This window comes from Candoia aspera, chromosome 5 (assembly GCF_035149785.1).
Source record: "Candoia aspera isolate rCanAsp1 chromosome 5, rCanAsp1.hap2, whole genome shotgun sequence".
NCBI classification, from domain to species: Eukaryota; Metazoa; Chordata; class Lepidosauria; order Squamata; family Boidae; genus Candoia; species Candoia aspera.
Window position 1 is genome coordinate 60,065,585 of NC_086157.1, and position 26,267 is coordinate 60,091,851.

Here is a 26,267-nt window from a genome sequence, read left to right on the forward strand (position 1 = left end):
TGTCAGCAAGGATGATTTCAGTATTCTTTTAGTGAGACAGTGTTGGGATTTTCAACAAAGATGCTATTGTTCCACATCCTGATCTATATTTTATATCCTCAAAATGAACTTAGTGTTCCCCAGAATTCAGAGCTCCTTCTTACATCCAGGAGTGTGCAAAATCTTTTTAAGTTTCAGTTGTGAAGCTGAAATGTGCCATTTTAATTGGCCAGGCTGCTATTTGAAGATTTCCAATGGTGCTCCGAGCTTGAAACTGAGTATGCAGAACAGCCAATGAAGCTGTGAGATGGGACATTCTACAAAAGAAATTTGTGCAAATTAAAACATTTTGCACACCCTACATCCATCATTCTGTCTCTTTTGCTGGAGGTGTAGCTGAGGCTTTAAAAACTTGCATTAGAAAATTTATTTATTTATTTATATCTTCTATCCCGCCTTTATTATTTTTATAAATAACTCAAGGCAGCGAACATACCTAATACTCCTCCCTCCTCCTTTTTTCCCCACAACAACCACCCTGTGAGGTGAGTTGGGCTGAGAGAGTGTGACTGGTCCAAGGTCACCCAGCCGGCTTTCATGCCTAAGGTGAGACTAGAACTCTCAGTCTCCTGGTTTCTAGCCCAGCACCTTAACCACTAGGCCAAACTGGCTCTTAAAAGAACATCCCAAAAGAACGTTCAGTTCTTGCTTTCTCTCATTCCAATTTCATTCAAATTTGTTGAATGGAAATTTGATCTGACTGTCCAGTTAAAAACCGACAGTCCCGTTCTCCCATACCTGAGTCATTGGAAGAAGGGTCTTAGAACAGTGTTTTTACCTTTCTAGGTATCACCATCTGCCTTTGTAGTAAGATTTGCTTGGTTACGTCTTAACAAAAATGAAGAATGTTAAATATTCTTCTTAAAGGATCTTCGTTTAAACAAGGGGGCAATTTAATCATTTTGCTTTGTAGCAAAATGGCTGTTTTACGACCCTCCATATTCCCCATAGTAGCTGCTTTTTGAGAACACTAATTGCAAAGAGTCAAGATTCTAGATATATCTATAGGCAACAAAAGGTTTTTAACTCCTGGCCTACCTTCTGGTGCGCTTTTTCAGTGGATACTTTTTGCCTAATTCTTGAAGTGGATATTTTTCTAAGTTTGCTGAATATATAGCTTTCTTATGGAAAGAAGAATGGAGAAGCCTCTAAAGTTTTATACATTGAAGAGTGGTCATGTGATTTCTGATTTTCTTGGGGGTAGGAGAAAGAAAAATTGAGTGATCATCTCCTATCAGCAGGCAAGAAGAACTTTCAGAATAAATACCTGAATGAAGAGATAGGAGAGTTGTAGCTCAAAGATACTTCTAAAGTACAGCTGTCAAGATCCATTAAAATTAGTTGTACTGGCTGAGGCTACAGGGGATTGTATACTTTCAGATATTATTATATTATCATCCTAATCTAATAATTTAATTTCTGATAGTTTTGCAAGACTTCACTAGCACGTGCTTATGCACACATACTCCGTCTTTTCTTAAATTCATATACTTACTTAAACTGCTTTTTTGAAGTTAGATTTTAAAAGCAGTGGGGGTTTTATAAAAATGCCTTTTTGGAAGACAGAGAGAAAAAGTTATGAGGTGCTTGTTACAAGATTTTTGCATCCTGGCCATGGCTGCTAACTTCCTTCCCTTGTTCATCTCTGTTTGGTTTACATGCTAGCAAGAGTGTAGTTCTTGGCAGGGTCTCCTTGCTAGTAAAGTCAAAAGGAGAGGGGTAAAGCTAAGAGGGTAAGGGCAGGCACAAGGAAAGCCAAACCACCTAATGAAAGTAACCCCAAAATTAAATTAAATTAATATTTAAATTAATATTTAAATTAAATTAATATTTAAATTAAATTAATATTTAAATTAAATTAATATTTAAGTTAAATTAATAATGTTAATAATAATAGAAGAATATTAAATTCTTCTATATTTAATAAAGTAAATATAGAAGAAAGCAAACTACTTTTTACTGAGCCAAAAAGAAAGAACTTTTGTAACTGGTATATTTAAGACAAATTTGCAAGAAGAGTCCCCCTTTTGGGGGAGATGGGCGGTAGCAAAATTTGAATAATAAAGAAGTGTTAAATGTAACAAGAACCAAATATAATGCTACTAACAGGTAGTTTTACTAAAAATTGGAGAAATGGAAGAATCTAGAATCATGGAAGATTTTGGATTGGGTAAATATAATAATTCAGGAGATAAACATTATTAGATTTATCTAGTTAGCCTAATTAGCATAGTTTTTCATAGTGAAGGAATACCTGCTGGTCTGACAGAATTGCTGTCCATTTCCTTTGAGAAATTTGGGAAAATGAGTGAAATGCCAGATGACTGGAAGGTAATAAATGCTTTCCCTGTCTTTACAAAATAGAAGAAGGAGGATCTGGGAAATTTGAAACTAGTCAGTCTGACATCAATACCTAGGATGTTTTTACAGTAGATCATAATTGTAAGAGCTGAATCTGACTCTGAGGCTGAGGAAGAGGAAAACGAAACCTATGCTAGGCAAAACGGGGGAAATGTAACCTGTGCTAGGCAAATGGGGAATTCAAAACTCCCAAGTGACTCAGCAGAGTGGGAAAGTCTTGAGCAGCTGATTGGGCGGAATCAGGAACCAAATTCAAAGCTGCCAATCAGTGCAAGAGAGCGAAAAGTGCATCCAGCAAAAGGAAGCCCAATTGGCTCAGGAGGAGAAACAGCGCGAAGGAAACAGCTTAAAAAGGAGCCAGTGCAAGTACCAGGTAACCAGAGACAAACGTTGCACTGAGCCAATAACTTCTTCAGGAGATGAAAAGCTGGAACTGTTCTTGGAGCCTTGTCTTGTAGCCATTACGGAACCAGAGCCTTCCCAGCCCTCTGAGCCTTGCCTTTCCATCCTGCCACGAAGCCCAGCCGAGTCGAGCCCCACCACCTTGCCTCTAAGCCCAGTTGAGTCTTGCCTTGCCGCCCCGCCACGAAGTCAAGCCAAGTTGAGTCCCACCGTCTTACCTTGAAGCTCTGCCGAGTCTTGCCTTGCCACCTTGCCATGAGGTCCAGTCTTCTTGCCTTGCCACGGAGCCCAGTCGAGCTTAGCCTTGTTGCCTCGTTACGATTCATAGCCAAGTTTTGCCTTGCAGTCTTGCCGTGTTCTCCAGCCAAGGCTGATTCAGTCGCCTTGTCGCCAATTCCTGCTGAACCCTGTCCTGCTTCTCTGTCACGGTCTTCAGTTGAGTCCTGCCTAGCCACCTTGCCACGAATCCCAGTCGAGTCCAGTCCAGCCGCAGCGTCGTGCTCTCCAGCTGAACCTGGCTTTGTTACCTTGCCAAGCACTCTGCCCTTGCTCAATTGGACTTGAATTGAACTGAACTATTATTTAAGAGACAATTGCTAATTGTACATAGTTGCATTGTAAATAAAGAATTCCTTTTTACTTGTCTGGTCACCTCACAGTCTAAACAGAACAATAATAAACCTATGTGGTGATTATTAAATGTTAGTGTTTGTCAAAAACAGGTCTTCTCATGCTAATGTTACTTCAGTTTTAATTGGGTAATGTCCTAACAAGCAGGAACCACACCAAGATGAGGAATAGGTCTCTAGTGTTTTATTACTGCTACATTAGACAGAAAATCCTAACAAACTGAAGAAGCGTGAGAAAAACCCATACAGATAAACTCCAAAAGTCAAGGCGGGTCTGTTCTGTGTCTCTTTGAACGATAGCTCAACTCCTCGCTACTACGCATGCATTTCCCCCCCCTGGATAGGGGCCCCCTCCTGCTCATCATCAGTGCTCATGACAGGTTATTTCCTAATAGATTATGGGAATGCTGTGGATGAAATATATGATGTGTTCATGTAGCAGCTGGACAGACATTTGGAATGTTTCAATTTTAATTTTTATATTGAGTAGGAGATTAGGCTTCACAGTTCTGTGAAAAAGAATTCACCTTTCAGATTTTTTGAATTTTTGCATACCTCTGCATCTGAATATTATTAGCATTTTGTGTGGTTCTAATATATAAGGGGAGTGGAATGTGAGTGTGAGTGAACAAACATTATCAAAATTTGGTGCTTATTCAGAAAATCCAAAAGGGGTGAATACTTTTCCCAGAAGTATAAATGATCCCTTTCAGCTACATGGGTCAGTGATGCTGTTGTCAGGTTTTATTGAGAATGGGACCAACATTCAAATATTCGTTCTTCGTACTGAAATAAATACTTGCTTCTTAATTTTGCAAGGTGATGGAGAGGTTGTAGAGCAAGTAATAGGACAACAGACTGCTGAACAGGATGAACAGAGTCTGGAGCCCAGCATACTTGATGGCATGATTAGACAGTTACAGCAATTGCAAGATCGAAGAACTGGCATAGACCAGGATACTGTTTCAGCTAGTTCACAGTATGGACAAGAAACACCTAGAAGAGGTTGGTACTTTGTTGAAGGTTAAAATATTAACGTCTGCCATTTACTAGTATCTTGAATGTTTATTTCTGTTGTTAACCACCAATCTTTTGTATGCTGCAGTAATCTTGAGAGATTTCTGGTGGTTAACAATAGAAATAGGGGCACAGTATGCATGGTGATGAACCTAAGGCTTTTAGAATGTTGCAGATCCTGAGAAATACAAGATCTAGACAACCCGTGACCCTTGGGTCATCGTTTCAGAGATATTTCCTTACCAGATTCCTCAATGCCTTCAACAGTGGCAGAGCTTCTAATGTACTGCCTTTACTGGAAAAATTATTTAAAATTCAGGGAGATACTCAGAGATGTATCTGGCTTGAAAATAGCCCATGACGTTCATATTGAACTGTAAAGTTCAGTTAAACATCAGGAGTTGACCACAGGAAATGTTTTATGACATTTTGTGTTAGGTCATAAAATGTTTTATGATAATTTTTATATCATAAAATGTTTTATAAAATTTGCCAAATTTCAATTCCACGGAAGTCATGGGTCCTGGATTTTGGACACATTCTGTAAGTTAGCCCATTTGAGGTACGTTGGTTCAAAAATTGTCCTACGATGCACCATTTTGCTCAGTTAAAGATTACACACAGACAAACAAGAGAGTTTTAGTAGTATATAGATAATTTACATAGTTTCCTAAATATTTTTTTATGTTTATGAGGGAAAACTTCCAAGCATAAATCTCAGATCTAGACAGAAATATTAATGCCGATATATTTAGAGGAGGTATATTACATTTGACTGGAGACATTCCACAATTTCTTACAGTTCCTCTTCGCTTCTCTGGGATCAGATTTGTTGGGTTCACTATACAGGGTATTTCTCTGCCTTCTGATCTTTGGGTTTTTTATTTTAAACATTTTCTAATAATTTTTATCCTAAATTTTTAAGATTAATTTTCTGTTAAATTTTCTTCAGTGGACTGATTTTTACAAACTGTTCTCTTGAGACCTTATTATTTCCTAATCAAAATAATTAGATTACATACTAACTCATGCTATATTTTGTCATATCATTTATAAAATTTATGTTTGTAACTGTTGCAGTAGTTAATAATCTTTTATATGATATTTTGCAGTGTTCTTTTAATCACTGGTTGTATTTCGTATTTTGCTTTTGTGCTGTTCTTTAGATGTTTTATTTACAAGCTCTTTATGAATTAATTTTTTGATGTATTTGTTATTTACATGCTAAATTCATTATTTAAATGTATTTTACTTCCAACTAAGTTCTTGGTATATCCACTGAACTCTCCACAACTAAAAAATACATTTCAAACAATGCTTTACACTTGGAAATTTTCTTAATTTCTTAATTTTTTTCTTGAATCCTTTTCCTTGAACTGTTTAAGCTCTGGCTATATTCCAAGCTGAGTCTATATTCCAAAGACTCAGCCCAAAGCTAAGCTAATTATAATATGGGGGAAAGATGTACTGCAAGTTAAAAAGCCATCCATATGAAAAAGGTATCTTTTGGACTTGAGTTCACAGTTCTTAATTATCTCCAAATGTTCAGGTACTATTACTTGCTCAGTTGGAAAAACTGAGGCAATCTGTGTGGCAATCCTAACTAATACCATATAAAATGTAATCCATATTGCCTTGCTTAGATTAGGCACTGCATAGTCCGGAGGGTTGGGTTAGGTTAGCCAGAACAGTTGCTGGTATATTATAATAGATATTTTATTCAGCAGAAGATACTAAAGTTTTTGTTCCAAGAATGTGTGTTCACTTACACCTCATGAATCTTTTTAAAGATTTCCACAGGCTAAGTTCAGATATTCAGTCACCTCCTAATATTGGTCTGAGACGTAGTGGTCAAGTTGAGGGCGTACGTCAGATGCACCAGAATGCCCCAAGAAGTCAAATTGCTACAGAGAGAGATCTTCAAGCTTGGAGACGGAGAGTAGTTGTTCCAGAAATAACACCCAGTATATTTAGGTGAGCAGACCTATTAAGCTAAAAACCTGTTGAAACTAACTATGAGTATTCGCTCATTTATTTCATTTTAAGCAGGCACAACAATATTGTTTAACTCTTTAGGCTTTATATATCTCTCAGGTTGATTTAGATAACATTTCATAAATACTTTTTTGTATTATCATAAGGACATACTTTCTGGTCTTTGCTATCAGTTGGTTCTTTTTGAATTAAAAAAAACAGCTTTTCTGGTGTTCTAAGATTGAAAATTTGTGGAGTTGGAATCTGGCTAAGATAAGCATTAATTGAAAAACCATTATTTTTGTATAAGGTGAAACTCATTTGTAGTTGTTAGTCCTCTTACAGATACATGTTAGTGATAAATAAGTAGTAGTAACTACTTTCTTTCATATTTGAGGGGGTTTTTTCTGACCAACTTTCAAAATAATGTGTTAGAAATCAGGAAGAATATAGGATTGCAAAAGGAGAAGAAGAAAAATGGCTGTATACAATAGAGCAGAAAAGGAAGTTGTTTCAGTCCTCAGAAAAGGTAAGAAATGCCTGACTTTTTAAATGCACAATTACACACGGATGTAATTTAAAAAGCCTAGCTTGTTGAGTGTGGAAAGTATGGCAGTTAAAAATCCAGAGAAATCCATCTCTTGTGTATTTGCTTGGCTTCTTTAATGTTAAATGATGTAGAGCTGCAGCTAAGAATAAATAGGTTTAAATAAACGTATATTGAATGCAAGAACACATGCCCCAGGCAATACTTTACTGAACCAGCTTAAACCATAAAGACAGCAAATGGCTTTTCCAGCAGTTAAGTCCATTGTTACACTAATTTTTAAAGACAAGTGTCCAAAGGATGTCTCCTTTCTGACTGAATTGAATCCATTATTTCAGTGATGTTTATTTCATTTGCTGATTTTGTTTTTCAAAATGTCATTAATTCAGAGTGACTCTGAAGATTCATTGATGCAGTCTAAGAGAAGGCTTTATAGACGTAAATATGCATCATATCAATCATGGAACAACATTGAACAATCTGATTCTTCCAGTGAAGATGTGGGTGATCGTTTTGGATTAGTTGAACATGTGAGTATTTTTAGTTTACCTTAATAATTCATGCTACCAAAAATTTTGACTTCAGTTTCTGAAAGTCCAGGCTATTACCTTTAAAAATAGGATAGACTGTTCAACCATGCATTTTGCTGTGTTGAACTATGTAACCACTTCATAATAGTACATTATCGTTATTATATATCCATTTATATAAACTGATAAATTTGTAGGAGATGTACTCCAGTTGAAAACTAATTTTAGATGTGCTAAATTCAAATAGGCTGAAAGCTGTAGACTAGTAGAGGCATACTTGAGTGTGATGCTATTTTATAATACTATCTCCTTTATACTTGGTGCATTTCAGCAGCCATTGGACTTAACTTAAAGTGCCATTCTTGTAACCAGACAGTGGACCCAACAGGAAAGGGTTAAGTCCCCCTCTTTCAGTCAGAAGGCAAAACTAAGACCTCTGCATCCTATTGCCTATTGACTTCAGTTAGAATAGCCATTTTTAAAGTTTTTATCATCTGTCCAATAACATTTAAGCATGGTATAGAGGATGAATTAATATCATACATCTGCATCCCATATATAATAATACAATTCTGCACCCTCTAGAAATTCCCTGGATGGGACCTATCAGGTCTACCTTCTGGTGAATGGAAATGGCCAGACACAATAAGTGCAACTGTTGTTCTTGATCACCAAAAATAAAGCCAATAGGGAAGTGATATATTTATTATAATGTCCTGGTGGGCCAGCATTTTATAACATCCTCTGCAACATCATGTGCTCAAAAGCAGCCTCTGCAGAAGTGAATGTTAATCAGTTTTTTAATGCTCGATGAAGGCATATGCTTCAGACCAAGTTGCTGCTCTGCAGATTTTCTTTTAGAGCAAATCTTGCTGCTGAGTGAGCTATGATATTTGTAGGTACTTGTAAATATCTGCAAAATATACAGCTTACTCTAAATCCTTTCTCTAAGTTGATTTGGATTTGAGCAGAAATTAGGTAAAAGTATATCCTGAGTCCTGTGATACCTAGAATTAACTTTTGGGAGAAAACAAAGGTCAGGTTTCCACCCACCCTATCTGAATGAAAAATACACTGATGCTTTCTAATTTATACAAGTTCCTAGTTCCCTTACTCTTCTGGCTGATGTAATGGCCACTAGAAAGGCAGTCTTAACGTTAAATACAAATCCCAACAAGAACAACAATGAATAACAGGAGGGGAAATTATTTTAGCCTCTCTAAGAAAATGTTTGACATAAGGGTTTGCTGAGGCTGGATTCTCTTTCTAATCCTCAAGTATGTCTTCCAGAGCAGCTCCTGTCTTTGCAGCATGTTGGTCTTCAGACCCCTTTACAGGGATACGTGAAGAAAGGCTAGGAGCTGAGAAATTCTTTCCTTCCTTTAACATAATTTCTTTCTCCTGCACCAATGAAGAGAAGCACTCCACTTCAACTGATATGTACAAATCATCCTTGGAGGCCTAAGATGGTCTCTTCTACAGCACTCTGGCTGCTCCCATTCCAGGCACAGAGATGAAGCCATATGGTTTGGATGCAGGATGAGTCTCTGGCTCAAGATTTGGCCATACTGGAAGATGCTGTGGTTCTTGTCAGCCCCACCAGGTAGACCAGAGCAAGAAATCAATTCCACAGGATAGCTAAAACTGCTTATATTGAGGTTGGCTCTAATAACAGAATCTTGCAATTCTGATTGTGTTGTACCTTTGCTTCCTTATAGTTCAGTGAATTAGGGAGGTGTCTGTCTGAGCCATTTCTGAATGTTATCTGGATGTTCTGGACTTAAAACATGCTTTAGCATCTTTAGCCTAGGTAGTGGAGCCTGCATATCTCTGACAAGGTCATCTTCCTTACTCTCTACTTCTATACTAATGTTAATTAGAAATTTCTGGGCCAAAATGGAGGAGTGATCAACATTACTTTGTGGCTAGCATTCTCATCTTGCACATCATCCTTGCTAAAATTGAGACCCTGTGGTCATGAGGACATCCGAGCATTGGTGAAACTGAGAGAAGAACCTAGTCACTCTCCTGTTCTCCCTCATTGCAAGGTCTTCTCACCTATTCATGATTTTCTGAAACATCCCTAGATTCAGCATTCATCTGCTTGAGAAATTTATCTACATAACCAGTCTGCAGACACAATCTGTGTCCACTTCATATATTGCACCAATAAGGAGGAAAGGTGCCTCTAATTGGAGCTCTTTGACTCCCCTCTCCCTCTCCCCATCCCCTTGACTGTTCAGGTACACTTTTGTGGAAACATTGTATGGACCAAAAAGTGGTGTTGCATTAGGGACAGAAAGACTTCAAATGACAGTCACACTTCCCTCATCTCCAGCTGGTTGATGGGAAGCCATGATTTCTCTTTGGACCATGTCCTCTAACCCAAGATTAGTGTCCAAGGATCTGAGTTCCCCATTCCATAAGGCTGATATCTGTGGTGATTTGGTCCTTGTAGACTTTTCTTAAGAGCATTTCCTTGAGACAGATTGGTTGACACCGACCACTGTCATAGGCAGCTGACCATAATGTTCAGGTCTATTAGTACCAAACCCACCTTTAAGGCAAGCTGCTCCTGAAAATGCAACAGAAACCAGTAGCATGGAGTCTTGAGCTGCCATGATCATGCCTTGCAGTTTTGCCAAGATTATGTGGAACCACTTCCTTGATGCCTGGATTTTCTGAATTGCAGTCTGTATCTCTACACTGAGTTCTTGAGACAGAAGTATCTTTTATTTTTGAGTGTCTGTTACTTCCCCAAAATGCAACATCTGCCTGATTTACAATGAATCTGTGTTTGGGTAAGTACTGGAGAGGTTGATCCTGTTGTCTATGTTTGTAAATACAAGGCTGTTCTGTGTTTCTGTTTGCTGTCTGCAGAAAAGAAGTAAGTATGTATCTGATGAGGACAACCAATACCTTTGGGGAAACTGTTGGGGCTGAGGCAAGGCCACATGGGAGAACCCTGAAGTGAAATAGTTTATTACCATAAATAAACATGAGAAACTTGCAGTGTTATGATGAAGATTTGTATCATCAGACAGGCGTATTGATGCCAGGAAATTGTTGGAAAGAACAGTCTCTGCTATAGATGCCAGTATCTCCATTTATAATGTCCAACGTCTGATGAATTTGTTCAGTACTTTGAAGTTCAAAACAGCCTGGTTATTTTTGGGTGGTGGTGGTATGAATAACACCAAGAACAGACCAGTAAATGTTTCTTGTTAAGGTTGCTCAAATGCTGAGTAGATGATAGATAGTCTCCCATATCCTATGATGTACTTCCAATTTCCTCCACATCAGCAATGGAAGAAACCTGTCCATAAGAGTACACCTGAACTTCAGTGTATATCCTCTTTGATTGAGTTGAAAGGGGAGCAAAAAGTTTTCTCAAGTCGACTGCCATCTTGATTACTATCAAGCCTGTTCGTTTATAATTTCAGTTTCTTAGGCCACCCATTCATGAATCTTCAATGCTTAGAGCAACTGTGCTCTCTCATCATGGTGCCCTTTCTCTTACATTCCCTTCCTTAATGAAATCTCAAGTAATCCAAAAACATGGAATTAAGAGAAAGTAAAAAGCTGTTTGTACCTTGAATTCCTACAGCAGCAAAAAAAATAAAATAACTATAGCTCCACCCTATTCATCAGTACCAAGCTTTGTGCTTCCCAGAGAAGCCAGACCCTGATATCCAGAAGTCTTTGTCTCATTAGCCTTGTGTCTCTGTCTTACGTATGGGTGACAGGATATCAATGTCATCTCTAAGGGATCCCACCACTGAAATGTATGCCTGCAGTGGTGAGTGTAGAATGCCTCTCATAGTCTTTTTTTTTAAATAAAAGAACAAGAGTCCAAATAAATGCCATCTATTATCCATTACAGAGCACTAGGAAGTTAACCAAACAGGCTTCCATAGTTGGTCTTAGTTGAGTCTTGACCTACCCCCATCTTAGCTGAGCAGCACATGACTCCCAAGGGATACTTAATAGTGTTTCCACAGGATGATCCTGTTGTCCATGTCTATAAAAACAAAGCTTTTCTCATGACTATCCTGTCACCCAGTTGACTACCACAATCCTGAATAGGATATGTGGTGGTAGCCACCTACTCCAAGGAGCAGAGTGGTGAGAGAAACAGAGACAGCCTGGTGGAGGTGGGGGAAGCAAGGAAGGAAGATCACCAGCTCCTAATAAGCCACCTGAAGCTGTTCCTGCTTCCCCCTTTGATGTTAGGTTTGTTGTCTCCTCTTTCCTATTCACAATTTTTTGCTAGATAGATAGATTATTGCTTCTCAGCTCAGATTCAGCTGGAGGGATAGAGAAGCTATAGAAGGCAGAGCTAAGAGTTCCTTGGATGGAACTGCCTCCATGGGATAAGAAGTTTTAATCCTGCCTTCTGATTTGAAGAGGTGAAGTTAACTCTTTTCTGTTAGCTCCATCCTCAATGACCAAAAATATAGTTTTATGTTACCTATACTTTTGCTTCTGATCTTAAGACAAATTCTGATTAACTAAGCAAACAGTTCCTAACCCTAAGAGCAGTTTGACACTGAAATCAATTATTTAAGGAGATGGTAGTCTCCCTTTCATTAAGTATATTCGACTGGAACTTTAATTTGAATTCCTGCATTGAGCAGGGTTTAATTTGAGGGCCTAAAAGGTCACTTCCAATTTTTTCAGGGATTCTAATTAGGCCTAAGACTTATTTAAGAACAGACATACTGTACATATTCTATTTGAAACACATACAGAATAGAAATATTTTTGTGTTATGACTTGTATACTGTACATGTTGTATTTTTCAGTAAGCCTAATACATGAAGTGTTCAGCAAGGCAAGAGATTCTAGCAAAAGGATTGATAAGTCATACTTTGCTTTCATTAGTGAATGATAAATAGCGGTGATGAATAAGAGCAGTGTAATGAAGAATGTTACCTTTAATTGGGATATAGTTTAGGACTCATAAACTGTTTGTTAATCTAGGAAGCAGAAGAAAGTGATGGATTGAGTTTGTCTTCCCATGAGGAAGAATGGAAGAGTGATGAGAAAATCAACAGTAATAGTTCCAGGTAAAATCAGTGTCAAGCATATATATGTCATATGTTTGAACCTTGGCAATGTTGCATTTTAATTTCTGTAGTGACCTTTTGAAAAAGGATAATTTTGAATTTAGATAGATGATGTGTTTTATCAGCTCCGTCACTACCAAAGATGCTGCTGACATCTGGAATGTTAGATTAGGGTAAGCAGTCTTGTGTCCTCTGAATGCTTTGTCTACAGCTCAATCCTATCTGAGTCTTTGGAATGGTAGTCTAAAAAATTTTGAAGCGTACTAGTTCCTATCCTTTTCATTCATGTGTGTATGTGTGTGTATAAATAATTATTAACTTGCAAGAACATAAATGAAATCACCTAGATAGCTGCAAACTGATTTGTTTCTGTAGTGCCATAATGGAAAATACAAGGTGTCCTTCTTAGCCTTCAGTATGCAAACTATATCTAAAATGCATTGCAAAGCTGTGTTATTAATGTCACCTTTAGAAAATTCAGCATTGTGGCTTGCTCACTACTAATTCCATATATGTAACTATACAGAGTATCAGTAGGACAACATATATTATAACATCTTTCTGTTTAAAAAGTCTTAGAATTTAGGCTTAGCTTGAAACAACTAATCTTTGAATGGCAAACAACAGAATTTAAACTATTAGTCTGATTACAGATCATTTTAAACTACAGTAGAAATATTTTGGTTTTCAACTTGCACTGTATAATGTTGTTCCCTAACAGTGATTCTTCAAGTCAGTATTCTGACTGGATTGCAGATGCAGGAATTAACCTACAACCTCCCATAAGAATGTCTCGACGTAAAACTATTAGATATTGTAGTTCTTCTGAAGATGAAGTATCGATAGAAAAAATTTCTCCACCCAAAAGGAGGAGGAAAAGACGGAAAAAATATAAACCAAAAAAACATGAGGTATTGAATTTTTTTTTTTGGTCTAATTTTAGGGATACAGTTAATTGGGATATAACTTTTTTCAGTATTTAGTCAACTCTTAATATCTTAAATTGTTCTAAGTTTAACTAGTGAATAAATAAAAACTATGCAGAAAGTGTATTTATTGCAACTAATATGAAGGTATTAATCCATACAAACAGTATACATCTGCAAATGAAATGCCTTTAAAAAATTAACTCAGGGAATTTAAATAACTAGTAATGGTATAATATCTTCACGTGTTCAAAATATTCCAGTCATATTATCTAAGTTTAATTTTTATAGGACCTGCAAGTAGTCCTCACTTATTGACCGTAATTGGGACTGGCAACTCTGTTGCTAAGTGATGCATTTGTAAAGTGAAATGTTGTGTGACTGTGCCTGACTTATGATATCAGTTCCGGTTGTTAAGTGAATCATTGTAGGTTGTTAAGTGCGACATCACATGGCCATCACATGACTTGCGACTTCCTGCCAGCTTCCCCATTGATTTTGCTTATCAGAAGCTGGCTGTGAAGGCTGTAACTTTGAGGACTGGTTGTAAGTCTCTTTCTTCATCAGTGTTGTAACTTTGAACAATTGCTGAATGGGTGGTCAGTAAGCAAGGACTACTGTACATAAGATAAATCAGTATTAGTTTCAATATTATAGATGGGGAGGCTGAAGCTAAGAAGGGGCTTCCCTAAACCTGTGCAGTCTCATTATAGTTCATGACAGAAGTAACATTTCAGCCAGAGATTGACTCAACCTATTCTGTTACACCAGTGCTGTGAATTTTGTATTTGAAATACACACAAACCCACACCACACCACACCCTGGTGTTGCTAAACTTACATTAGAGATTGCATCTGGTAGTTAATGTTTCAGCTTGAATTCCTTTATATTTCTTTTTCCATATTAACCAAAATATTCTTATCACAGGCCAATATGTGCAAATGTGCATATTTTGCATAAATTATTTACAGAGTGTGCGTTGTTTTAAGGAAGAACGCAATGTGTAAAAACGTATCTCATGTTATAAATATTGTTGCTAAATTTGCACACATTCTTAAAATTTGTAGGTGCAATTCATAGGAGCATTAATTGTGTTAAGTGTCCTTTTGTGTAGTAGAACATAGTTTTCTTGAGATAGGCTAGATGAAACATCATTTGACTGAATTGGTCATTGTAACCTTTGGAAAATTAACTGTTTTCTGCTATAAATCTGCTGTAAATCATTGGCTTATATGCAATCATGATACTCTTTTGAGTAATTTTTATAACAATGCACAACTAAATGCTTCCCAACAGTCAGTAGACCAAGCATGGTCGTCTGATTTCCATCCTCCTGACTGGATAACGAACATCAGACTCCGAAGATCTCCTTTTGTCCCACAAATGGGTGATGAGGTGAGAAATTGTTTTACCTGATACGTTTCTACTAAAGTACGTTAGTTGAACTTGGCTCTGTAACTTGAGTTTGTCCATAAGTGACAAGCTATACTGTAGTAGTGTATTTTTGTTACCTTATAGAATTTTAGAAAATTAATTTTCCTTTGGTGTGACACAGTGATCCTGACCCAACTGCTAATCAGTGAGTGCCTTACTTGTCATTGTCAAGAACCTTAAATACACTTTTACTTGTGTTTGTGGTAGGCCAAATTATAGGAGGGATTCCTCTGTCCTCTTTGTTGTAATGGATTTCTCCGGTTTAAGTCCAATAGCTCAAACTCTGCAGACAAAGAGGCCATATAATCCCTTTCCCTGGACAATAAGGGAAAATTACCTATTGCAGAATGCCTATCTCACATTAGCTGAAAAGGGACCTTCTTATAAGTGTTCAGAGTTCATCCTGATATTTCAGTTAAACTAAATACACAGTTGTCTTTCATTCTCTTGACTTAAATTCTTCTTTACATTAGGTGATATATTTTCGACAAGGCCATGAAGCTTATATTGAAGCAGTAAGAAAGAACAATATTTATGAATTGAATCCTCACAAAGAACCTTGGAGAAAAATGACCCTTAGGGTAAGACTAGTTTAGCACTGGTGGTTCAGTGTTTCTATCAAACACTTCTTTATTTTTTAATATATTTCTTTAATAGAAGTATAGAAGAAGAATAAAGCATGGGAATATAAGTAAAAAAACAGGGATATTTGAACCAAACAGAATAAACTAGACAGATGAAAAAAAGTAAAATCCAATAATTATGGCTATGTGAAAATTACTACTGTCATTTTTTAAACAGCAAATTAAGCCTTGACCAAATGGAATTATGCCAATAAAGAGCAATTTCAAAGGCTGAAAGTTGAGACATTATCTCAAATAAACCTTTAGTCCTGGTACACAAGAATCTTTCCAGAAATTCATGACAATCTGTTTAGCAACAGTCTAAGCACAGTAGATCTACATAGATAGATTCCAAATTTTTTGAATATAGTTTAGGAATACATTAACATCTTTATATATTAACTTATTTTCAAGAACCTGGTTCACCATAATAAGATTATTCAACCAAAAAATGGCAATGAAAGGGCAAGCTGATGAATATTGACTAACATATCTTCAAATTTATTGCATCCCCAACATAAGGTATGCAGCTACCCTTTTTTGAACATCCATTGAAGGGTCCAATTAACCTGATTTTTTAAAATTTTACAATAATAAGAAACTTACTTAACATTTTTAAAAATAGGAAGCTCCAATTCTTTAATCCAATTTTCATGAAAATTATATTAGTGATGTCTTAATTTTTTCATTAGAATTGAATGGTTGGTTTAGCTTCTAAAAAAACATAGTATAGCATGTTTAAAATTGTAGAGCTTTTCAACGCAGTTGGTGCATCTTTTCCGAGCAGAAAACATAACAAATCTTTTATATGAATGCAGTCATTCTGCTGTTTTTGACAAATTATATTTTTTTTGTAATTTTTCAGAAGTTTTTAAAGTAACATTAACAACTGATCAAAAGTAACAATTCCATTTCAGCCCATACTTTCCAGAAAAAAAATTGCTTGTGATGTTTAAATAAAGATTATTCCAAAATATCATTTTGTCTTGGAATAGGCTAAACTTATTTCATGTTTAACTTAGGAAATTCTCTTGATAGATTTTGGAAATGCTGTGGTCATCCCTGAAGGAGTACATTTTTAGAACTCCAATTACATTGTGAAAATGGATTTGTAACATTTTCTGGTATAAGAAAATTATTGTGACTAAAATGTCAGCAGTCCATACTCCAAATGTCAGCAGTGCATACTGTGAATTGATTGTACAGTAAATTAGTACATAAGTGTTGAAGGATGAGAGCGTAAATCAGGAGCCATTGCTTTCAAAACCAGAGAGATGGTTAAGATGCTGTATTTAAGATTCCCTATGTAGTAGCTTCAAAATTGGAAAGTGAAAATGTGGGTTTATGTTAAATCTTAAGAAGACAAAGGTAATGTTGACCTGCATGTTTAGTGAGCTTACAGTTGACAGTGAATAAATTAAAGAGGTATATAGCTTTGATCAAGAATAGATAAAGATGGTGTGTGTGTTGGAGAATAAAGAGGTGGTTATAATGCAAACATAGAATATGTAATCAGCTATATCTGAGACCAGATTCATCAATTAACCATAACAAGAACAGGTGTTAGCCACTCCTGCCAAAAAGCAGGAGACTCTCAGCTTATTTTGCAGCACAGATACAAGGAAGAGGTACAAGTATTGAAACTTGCTTCTGCAATAAATATGGTTTGCATTTCACATTTGGTAATTGCCGTACTTCTTTAGCAGCTTTCTTAGTTCTTGCGATAAATATACCTTACCATAGAACTTGGCCTTAAATCACTCCCTGCAAGACTTTTAGTTCAAATATCAACAATAGAAGCCTGACAGACTTGATCAGGATTCATAAGGACAATTCTGTGACAACAGAGATCAGAATAATTAAAATAGTTGTCTTTCCAGTGGTAGTGTTGCTATGAAAGCTGGACATTGAGAAAGAGCAAGAGAAAAAAAGATAAAAGTCTTTGAATTACAGAACTGAAAAGAATTCTGAAGAGTGCCAAAGGCTCAAAAAGAACCATTCAGACAGTCCTGAACCAAAGAAAGACTGACTGTTCCATTGAGGTTATAATCACCAAGCAGATGTGCTTTGCACATATGATAAAAGCAGATTATGGATTAGGAAAAACAACTATGTTTAGCAAGGTTAAAGAAAAAGAAAGGAGAGGAAGACAACAAATAAGGTGGATGGATGGGATCAAAGTGATTACTGAAATGTTTTTGGAAGAGTTACGAGTTGTTATTAATGACGGTTCAGGATGGTTTCTGTTTATCCATGCAGTCACCAAAAGTTGATCTAGGCCAAAGTTTTACTCTCAATTCCATTCCATGGTATTCTTTTAAGTTTGCAGACTTCTCAAGTAGGACTTAAGAAACAATATCTCCCCTTTTATCAACAAGAGATTTTCTTTAAATGGTTTGCTATGACAAGGAAAAGGAGCTTGATAGTAAAAACATAGGTCAAGAGAATGATAAAGGCTTCATAGGCTACACCTTAGATTTTGGGTTTGATACAAGGAGATGTGTCTAGCTCAAATGTTGCTGAACTACAACTAGCATCCTTTGAGTTTCCTCCCCAGGCATGCTGAGAGTGTAGTTCAGGATGAATTGGAATGCCATAGGCTGCCTACCAGATAAAGAACTATAAGTAATTTAGCTAATTGTTACACTAACAAAAATCTATATGTGCATTTGTTAGGAACAAGAATTGGTAAAAATTGTTGGGATACGTTATGAAGTTGGACCTCCTACACTATGCTGTCTTAAACTTACTCTCATGGATCATGTTACAGGGCAGCTTCAAGACAAATCATTTTCTCTCAAGTATGTATCTTTTTCTATATGTTATTTTTAAAGTTGTATCCAGAGTTTTGGCCATTGCCCATTTAAACAAAGTTTAATCTTTCTAGATACCATGATATGCCAGATGTTATTGACTTCCTGGTGTTACGTCAGTTCTATGATGAAGCACGACAAAGGAACTGGCAACCTTGTAAGTTATTGTCATACTATGGAATTAATCACCTTGAAAATCCTATTTAGTTAAGTACAATTGCAAATAGCTTCATTATAAATTAATTTTAAGTATTAAACTGAAAGTTTCATTCTAATCTGCCTTTAAACATTACTGCTAACCATACAGAGATGCAGTGGGGCATTAAGAGTGAATTATTAACTGAATCAAACAACTGGAGCTTCTGTTTGAGGATTCTCTCACTTTATAAAATGTAGGAAACCTAAATACCCGAACCTAACAGAATTATTTTCTCTAAATAGAAAGTAATAAAGTTTCTCAGGCTTTCACTTTCTCACATGAATAGGTACAGCATCCATAATTTGCAGCTTTAAACCTATCCAGTTTTCTTATGCTTATGCCTGATTAAGGATTATGTACCACCCAGAGTCCCTCTTTTGAGGGAGATGGGCGGTAATAAATTTTGAATAATAAATAAATAAATAAATCAAATTTGAATAATAAATAAATAAATAGTGTCCCAAAACATCTAGGAACCTAATAATAGGGTCTTTCTTGGCATGGTGTTTTCAGATGTTCTAGAATGACTACAGAAACCTAGATTGTTAGAGAATGGATTGGATAACATTTAATAAAATATATTTGTGGGGCTTTTTTTTTTCTTCACAGATGATCGATTTCGTTCAATTATTGATGATGCTTGGTGGTTTGGAACTGTTCTGAGCCAAGAGCCATATCAGCCACAATATCCAGATAGCCCTTTTCAGTGTTACAGCGTTAAGTATGTGCATGTTTGCTTCCGGGTGATCAGATTAATGATAGCTTTAAAAACAAGCATTTGTGTCTCTTTTAACTGCAAATTGTGACCTTATGAAAGCATATCAGTTTTTATAATGAAGAACTGGGAGGGGTTTGGTGGTGCCTTCAAATCAGTGTTGACTCCTGGCAACTGCCTGGATAAGTCCATGCATTTTTCTTGGCAAGATTTATTTTTGAAGTGGTTTGCCATTGAGAGAGTGACTGGCCTGAGGTCATCTAGCTGGCATTGTGTCCTAAGGTGGGACTAGAACTTAGAGTCTCCTGGTTTCTAGCCTGGTGCCTTAACCACTACAGCGTACTGGCTCTCTTGGAGCTTTTTTGTCTTTCACATATAGCATAAATACTCATATACCATAACAATTTTTAGGTTTTGAATATATTAAAAAAAAAAATGGCCAGATAAGATACACATAGGAATTCTGGTTTCTGTGGATGGATTAGGCAGACATTTGTAACCTTAGCTTTAATCCTAAACACTTAAGAGAAGTGAGATTTATGATTTCTTCTGACATAGTGCGGTTTGCTTCTGACTACACATGTGTAGACTGAGATCCTAATGGCCATTGTATCTCTAAAGAAACTCCTTGGCTTAGGTCTCCAAAATGTGATGCTGAAAAAGGTTAAATACATAGTAGAAGTCAATGGAAAAATGCAACCTTTGCTAGACCCAAACCAAAGTCACGGACATTGGGGTTGGGGAGCACTGATGAATATGGGTTCTGTGGGAATGGGGTAGAATTTATGCTTATATTAATGTAAATACCTGTAACTCCTTTCTAGAATTCTATTCCCACAAGAAAATATCCTAACCGGTACATACAAGATGTGTAACAAAAGTGTGATTTCACATCTAGAATGTATTGGGCTGTTTTCTACATAGAAGTATCTTCATTTTTCTTCTGGTTTGTTCAACAGATGGGACAATGGTGAAACTGAACGACTTAGCCCATGGGACATGGAACCAATTCCAGAGAATGGTATGTTAAACTAATTTGTTCACATTTTTTCTTAGTTGTCACTTTATTCAGTTAATACTAGTAAAGAATGCTAGTAGTACTTAAGTAGTAGTTAGCTACTAAGGAGCTGCATTGGCATTGTTTAGCTTCCAGGTGCAATTCAGAGTGCTGCTTGTTACCTTTAAAACCCTACATGGTACGGGTCCTAATATCTGTGTCAGCCTTCTCAAAGTTGAATCTGTCTGTCCAGTAAGATCTGGGCAAGAGGGCTTGTAGAGGCTCTCACCACTGAGAGAATGCCATCTTCAAGGACCCTGGGCTTCAACCTTCTTGGTGATTCCACACTCTCCCCCCACCCCTTGATAATATAAGCTGCACAGAATCTCTGGCAGTGGGGTAGCATATAAATGGTAATAATATGCAAACATCAGTGTGTCTTTCTAAAGTTGATGCTTGCCGTCTATTTTTTTAAAGAATAAATTAGCATATTGGTAATATTTTTCACATTATTAGCTGCCTTACAGGAATAACTAATTTTGTGACATTGATTGATAAATCCCATTACAGGTCTTCACTGTTTGTTCTTAGAAATGTAAATAATATAGCTTTGGCAGTAGCAATAGCACAACACATGTATGCCTTTTGCTATTTCCTGAATAATGTCTTGCTGAGATACACACTACTCTCTTGATCATAAGTGATGCACTGAAAAAAATGAAACATAATTTGCACACTGAAAAAAATTAACCTATATGTAGGTTGTTGAATGTATTATAGATAGCTGAGTTCATAAAACATACTAAATCACAGACCGTGGTATAATGGGACAAACAAAAACAACTCCACAATGACTGAATTGAAATATGTTGAATGTGGCTTGCTCGGTTTTTGCTTCATGCTCTGTGTGTTTCAAAATGTTGTTCTGGCACGATGAAGATATGTCAGCAGGTATACTCAAAATCATTCGCCTGGTTTTCTTTGGATAGGGAAAGTAAATGGGCACTTAAAGCTTGTTTTGTCTAGGAGGACAAAAGCAGCTTGTGCAAAAAAATTGAAGTGAAAAAGAATTCCATTGCAGCTGTTGGAGCTGTTATATTTTTAACAAAGAACATACTTAACTTGGTAAATACTTCCATTCCTAATCCTGAAGAAACTAATGTGGAAAATTCTAAATAGAAATATGTCAGGGTAGCCTTACTCCCAATAAAACACAGACTCACTTAGAGGGTCTAAGGATTTCCTGTTTATTGGAAGCAGATTGCATACGGAGAAAAAGACGGGAATGCGGGCGTGGTAGCGGGGTACCCCGTTTATACCCGCGCGGCGGACCTTGTCCCCCTCCACCCTTCATTGTCCCATAAGCTGGATCCGGATGGGCAATCTGCAGCGATATGGGTTCGTCGAGGGGCGATTTAGGCGATCTCCGCTGGTCTCCTTTGTCTCTTCACTCTGGTCCGGTGCAGGTGCGTCCCCCAGGGTAATGGGTGGAAGTTCCCCCGATCTGTTAATGGGTCTTAGGTCCGGACAGAGGTGTGCCTCTATTGTGCTGGTGATTGTTTTAGGCGTTTGTGTGCTTAAAGGATAATGGTTATCCCTTCCTCCTTCCTGATGGGCATGTTCCCCGTTGTGATGCACGTATGCCTTGCAACGGGGAACATGACAAATATTTAGAAAGCAAAAAATGGAAATGATTTTGTTGCTACAATGCCACTTCACTTCTGATATAAGAGCTTGACATAAAAATGAATGTTACTAATCTTGCTACATTTTGTTTTTGTTCTCTTTTCCACCTGTATTTTTTTTAATTAGTTGATCAGCCTAAAGAACTGGGAGCGAGTGTTTCTGTTACTGCTGAAGAGATGGCAAAACTACTGTATAGACCTCAAAAGGGAGAATGGCAGGGAAAATTGCAGGGTGAAGAGTGTGAGCGAATTATTTGTGGAATTGATCAGCTTTTGAGACTTGGTAAGGTTTTAAACATTTGATAGCTATGTTTTTATAAATGTAAAAGTTTATATGATGTTTTAACATTAAGAATTCAGTAGCTTGGATCTTGTAAGCAGTACTCTATCCAGATTTTGTACAATAAACAGTTAATTTGCTATTTATTGTATGCTGTATTATTTGTTGACAGTGTGTTTAGTTGTTTCAACCAACTAAGACTATTATTTTGACAGATATTTCAGCAGCTTTTGCTGGTCCAGTTGATCTGAATACATATCCAAAGTACAGTACAGTAGTAGCTTATCCAACAGATCTTTGGACTATCCGGCTGAGACTAGTCAATCATTTCTACAGGTTAGTCTGATTTGGTACTAGAAACCAGTTAATAGAACTAGCTTATAAAATTGATCTTTAGTTAAACCATAGTTGATAATCTTTGTGGGAGATGAGCACATATGGGATTTTCAGAGCTTCAGTACTTTAAAATATGGTTGCTATAAGATAGAAACTTGCGTATTCATAAAATGGTGAATATGGCCGGTATCATAATACCAGAAGGCAAACTGGTGAAGTTGTTCCCTTTATCTCCTCGGGTTGCATTCTATTATATTTGTATCTTTTTTATTAATTAATTAATCAGTTAAATTTGTATGGCCACCCATCTCAAACAAGTGACTCTGGGCAGCTAACAATCATAAAATCATTAAAACCAAATTACAATCACAGTGCAAAAAAGTAAATTAAATATATACAGCAGCCAAGAAAAATTATAATCCGTAGATGATAACCAGGAAACGGGCCCTTCTCACAATCGGGACCCCAGCTACATGCAACTCAGGCCTGTGTACAAGGTAAAAACAAATAATAACAATAACATCAAAAATAAAAACCACTAAGAAACAAACAAAAAAACACATACTGCACATAAGGCAATTTCATACAACCCAAAACAACCAATATAATCAAGATGGGCACAACACTTCCTAACCCAATGCCTGGGGGAAGAGCTACGTCTTATGAGCCATCTGAAAGGCAGGCAGACTCAGGGCCACCCAAGTCTTGGGGGGATTTGCTTACATGATGCTTTAGTATTGCTTTTCCTGTCATCCTAAAGATTCAGAGATAAATAAGGGAACTGGAGACCTTGCATTGGAAGAACTGTGGAGGGCTATAATGGGGAAATCACTTATTGGGGCAGACAAGAATCCAATATCATTGATTTCTGTTTGCTCTCGGAAGTGTCTCACAATTAAGTGTTAAGCTACCCAGATAGCAATCATTTCTTACTAATTACAAAGTTACTAAGAACTGCCTCTACATAAAAGGAGAAAATTCAGGTACCTGGTCAGGCAGGATAGCAGATGATTTCGCATACAGGTAGTCCTCGCTTAACAACCATTCATTCAGCAACTGTTCAAAGTTACAACAGTGCTGAACGAATGCTACTTATGCCTGGTCCTCAAAATTACAACTGTTGGCACACCCCTGTGAACACATCTACGACCAAGGGGTGCACTTCAACAACCCCCCACCTGTCTGTCTGCCCCCATCTTTGCCTTTTGGGCCCCTGCACTCCGTGGCTCCTGCTGCCCTGTCCTCTACCGCCCCCAGCTGACCTTTGCCGCCGCCTTGTTCCTGCTGCTGCTGAAGTGTGTCTGGCCTGGCCCTTTGCGAGGCCTTTTTCCTGAGGTTGCACATGGCAGTTTCCTCACAAGACTTCAGGAAGAAGGCCTCACATGGCCAGCAGCTGCCTCACAAAGGGCTACAGCAGAGACAGGGCATCCAGGCTTTGAAAGAAAACAAGGAAATATATATTGGAGCCCCCACCAGTAAATGCAACTAGATATAGGTATAACAAAACTCATTTATTCCTACCTTTCTCAAGTTTTATTTATTTGAGGTCTCTTTCTGGCTTGCCTTTCCAAAACTGGGAAAGGAGTTCTGTCCTCCTACAAGAAGCAGTATCAGGTTTTGTTCTAGCCTCTGGAATGACCAGAAGGGGATATCCACTCTAGAATCTTTTGGCTCAACTATTTCTTTTTTTTTTTTTAAAGGACTTTAACAGTTAGTCTGATGTACTGTTCTCTGCAGTAAACTATACATGAGGAATTTCCTGTTTACTGGGAATTCTGGGAGTTGTGGTCCTTGTATATTTGGAGAGCACCAGGTTGGGGAAGATTGGTATATAAAATGACATCTATGCTGCTCTTATAATAAGAGCAATTAAAAGAATTAAATTCTGCATTGTAAAAGTAAGTTTAGAATAGATAAGAGATTAAATGAGAAATAACATCTATAATTGCTTAAGAAAAGATACTGATACATTTTTGCATGAAACAGTAATTAAACCTTTAGGAAGTACAAACTCTGTCAATGACGAATTTTTTGCATTAGGTAAAAGAGTATGCTATTTTGCTAAAATATGGTCTTAAAGGATTTTTTGTTTGTTTCTATTTATTTATTTAACAGTATTTATATACTGTCCAGTTGTTATGTTTTTGGTGGTGTACAGTATAAATAAGAATAAATAGTTAATATTTTTTGCTTAACGATTTCCAGTTTTAGAGACTGCAAGTTTAACTGTTCATTTGCTAAAAAATGTAGGAGACTTTCTGCATTAATTTGGGAAGTAAGATGTATCGAAAGCAATGCCCGAACCTTCAATGAACCCAATAGCACTATTGCTGGGACTGCTCGGAAAATCACAGATCAGCTCTTAGAATTTATTAGGTAAGCAATATATCAATAGAACAGTAAAATGTGGGCTTGTTGTTTATAATGATACCAGATTTATTTGCCATCTGGGTCCTTGTATGTATGAAATCCAATTAAACCTAGTTTACAGTAATACCATTTACTGTACCTCTCCATGCTTTTCTGGGTTTACAGACCAAATTTGCTTCCACCTTGTCCATACACTAATACATACATTGCCTTTTGTTCCCTCTCTTTTTGAGGGTCTTACCATCTCTATCTAAGTACAAATTTCTTTTTCTTCCCCTTCCTCTCAACACATTCACTCTTCTTCATATACTGATTGACTGATTGAATTTATGTTCCACTGCAATCTCATGACTCTCAGCAGTGTACAAGATATGGAAAGAAAAAAACTAAAACATCCGCACTAAGATTGAAACACAAACATAAAGAATAAAAAAGAAAAAAGAAATTGACAATCACATATACCGTAACAATAAAAATCAAAAGTAAAAGATGATGCAGTATGTGAAAATCACTGGAATGCTCTCCAGAAAAGCCAGTTTTTAATAATCTTCTGAAAGTTATCAAGGATCAGGTTGGCCTGATCTCTGTAAAGAAACCATTCCACAACACCAGTGCTGCCACTGACAAGCTGCACTTTCTAGCCTCAACTTCCCTCCCATTCCAGTAGCATTGGTTCATAAGAACTTTCATTCTTGATGTTCTAGTAGCTGAGACCAATATAGTTGGAAGAAGCAGTTCTGCTGGTATCAAGGTGCCAGTACACAAATAGCTTTGTAGGTTGAAACCAGCATTTAAAATTTTACCAGGAACAGAATTGGTAACCAATTCAGGACCCGTAATATTGATGTTAAATGTTCTCAGTGTCAAGAGCCCGTTAACATAAGGGCCACTGTATTATGGACTGTAATTTCTGAATAGTCTTTAAAGGCAGCCCCGTGTAAAGCACACTGTGGCATTAGCCTATCTAGGTGGAGGGCATGAGTTACTGTAACCAGGTCCTCTTGCATCAGATAAGGGGTGCATCAACTGCAGCTGGACCAAGGTCTCTTTAGCCACAGCCTCCAGAAGAACCTCTGAATAGTGAAGCTGCTCATCCAGAGACAACACTGGTGTCAGTGAAGAACTTGATGTACAGACAGCAGCTCTGTCCTGCTTGGGTTCAACTTCAGCCTATTCTATCCCATCCCATCCCATCCAGACACTTGTAGCCTCCAGGAATCGAGATAGAATATTGACAGCATGTCCCTTACAGCCTGTGGTAATGATTAACAATTGGGTATCATTAGCATAATGATGATACTGTGTTGTACTCCATACTGT

The 26,267-nt window shown here is 37.1% G+C and overlaps 1 protein-coding gene across 1 annotated transcript in view; it reads left to right on the forward strand.

Moving 5' to 3' along the window:
* Nucleotides 1-26,267, forward strand: part of BRWD1 (bromodomain and WD repeat domain containing 1) — a 77,214-nt gene that overhangs the window by 27,850 nt on the left and 23,097 nt on the right. The window contains exons 18-32 of the mRNA XM_063305349.1: nt 4,251-4,436; nt 6,239-6,422; nt 6,858-6,951; nt 7,359-7,499; nt 12,483-12,568; nt 13,290-13,479; nt 14,792-14,890; nt 15,403-15,510; nt 18,229-18,353; nt 18,440-18,522; nt 19,174-19,285; nt 20,239-20,300; nt 22,089-22,244; nt 22,457-22,577; nt 24,828-24,953. Of these exons, the coding sequence (XP_063161419.1) occupies nt 4,251-4,436; nt 6,239-6,422; nt 6,858-6,951; nt 7,359-7,499; nt 12,483-12,568; nt 13,290-13,479; nt 14,792-14,890; nt 15,403-15,510; nt 18,229-18,353; nt 18,440-18,522; nt 19,174-19,285; nt 20,239-20,300; nt 22,089-22,244; nt 22,457-22,577; nt 24,828-24,953 (1,873 nt within the window). The remainder of the gene's footprint in view (nt 1-4,250; nt 4,437-6,238; nt 6,423-6,857; nt 6,952-7,358; nt 7,500-12,482; nt 12,569-13,289; nt 13,480-14,791; nt 14,891-15,402; nt 15,511-18,228; nt 18,354-18,439; nt 18,523-19,173; nt 19,286-20,238; nt 20,301-22,088; nt 22,245-22,456; nt 22,578-24,827; nt 24,954-26,267) is intronic.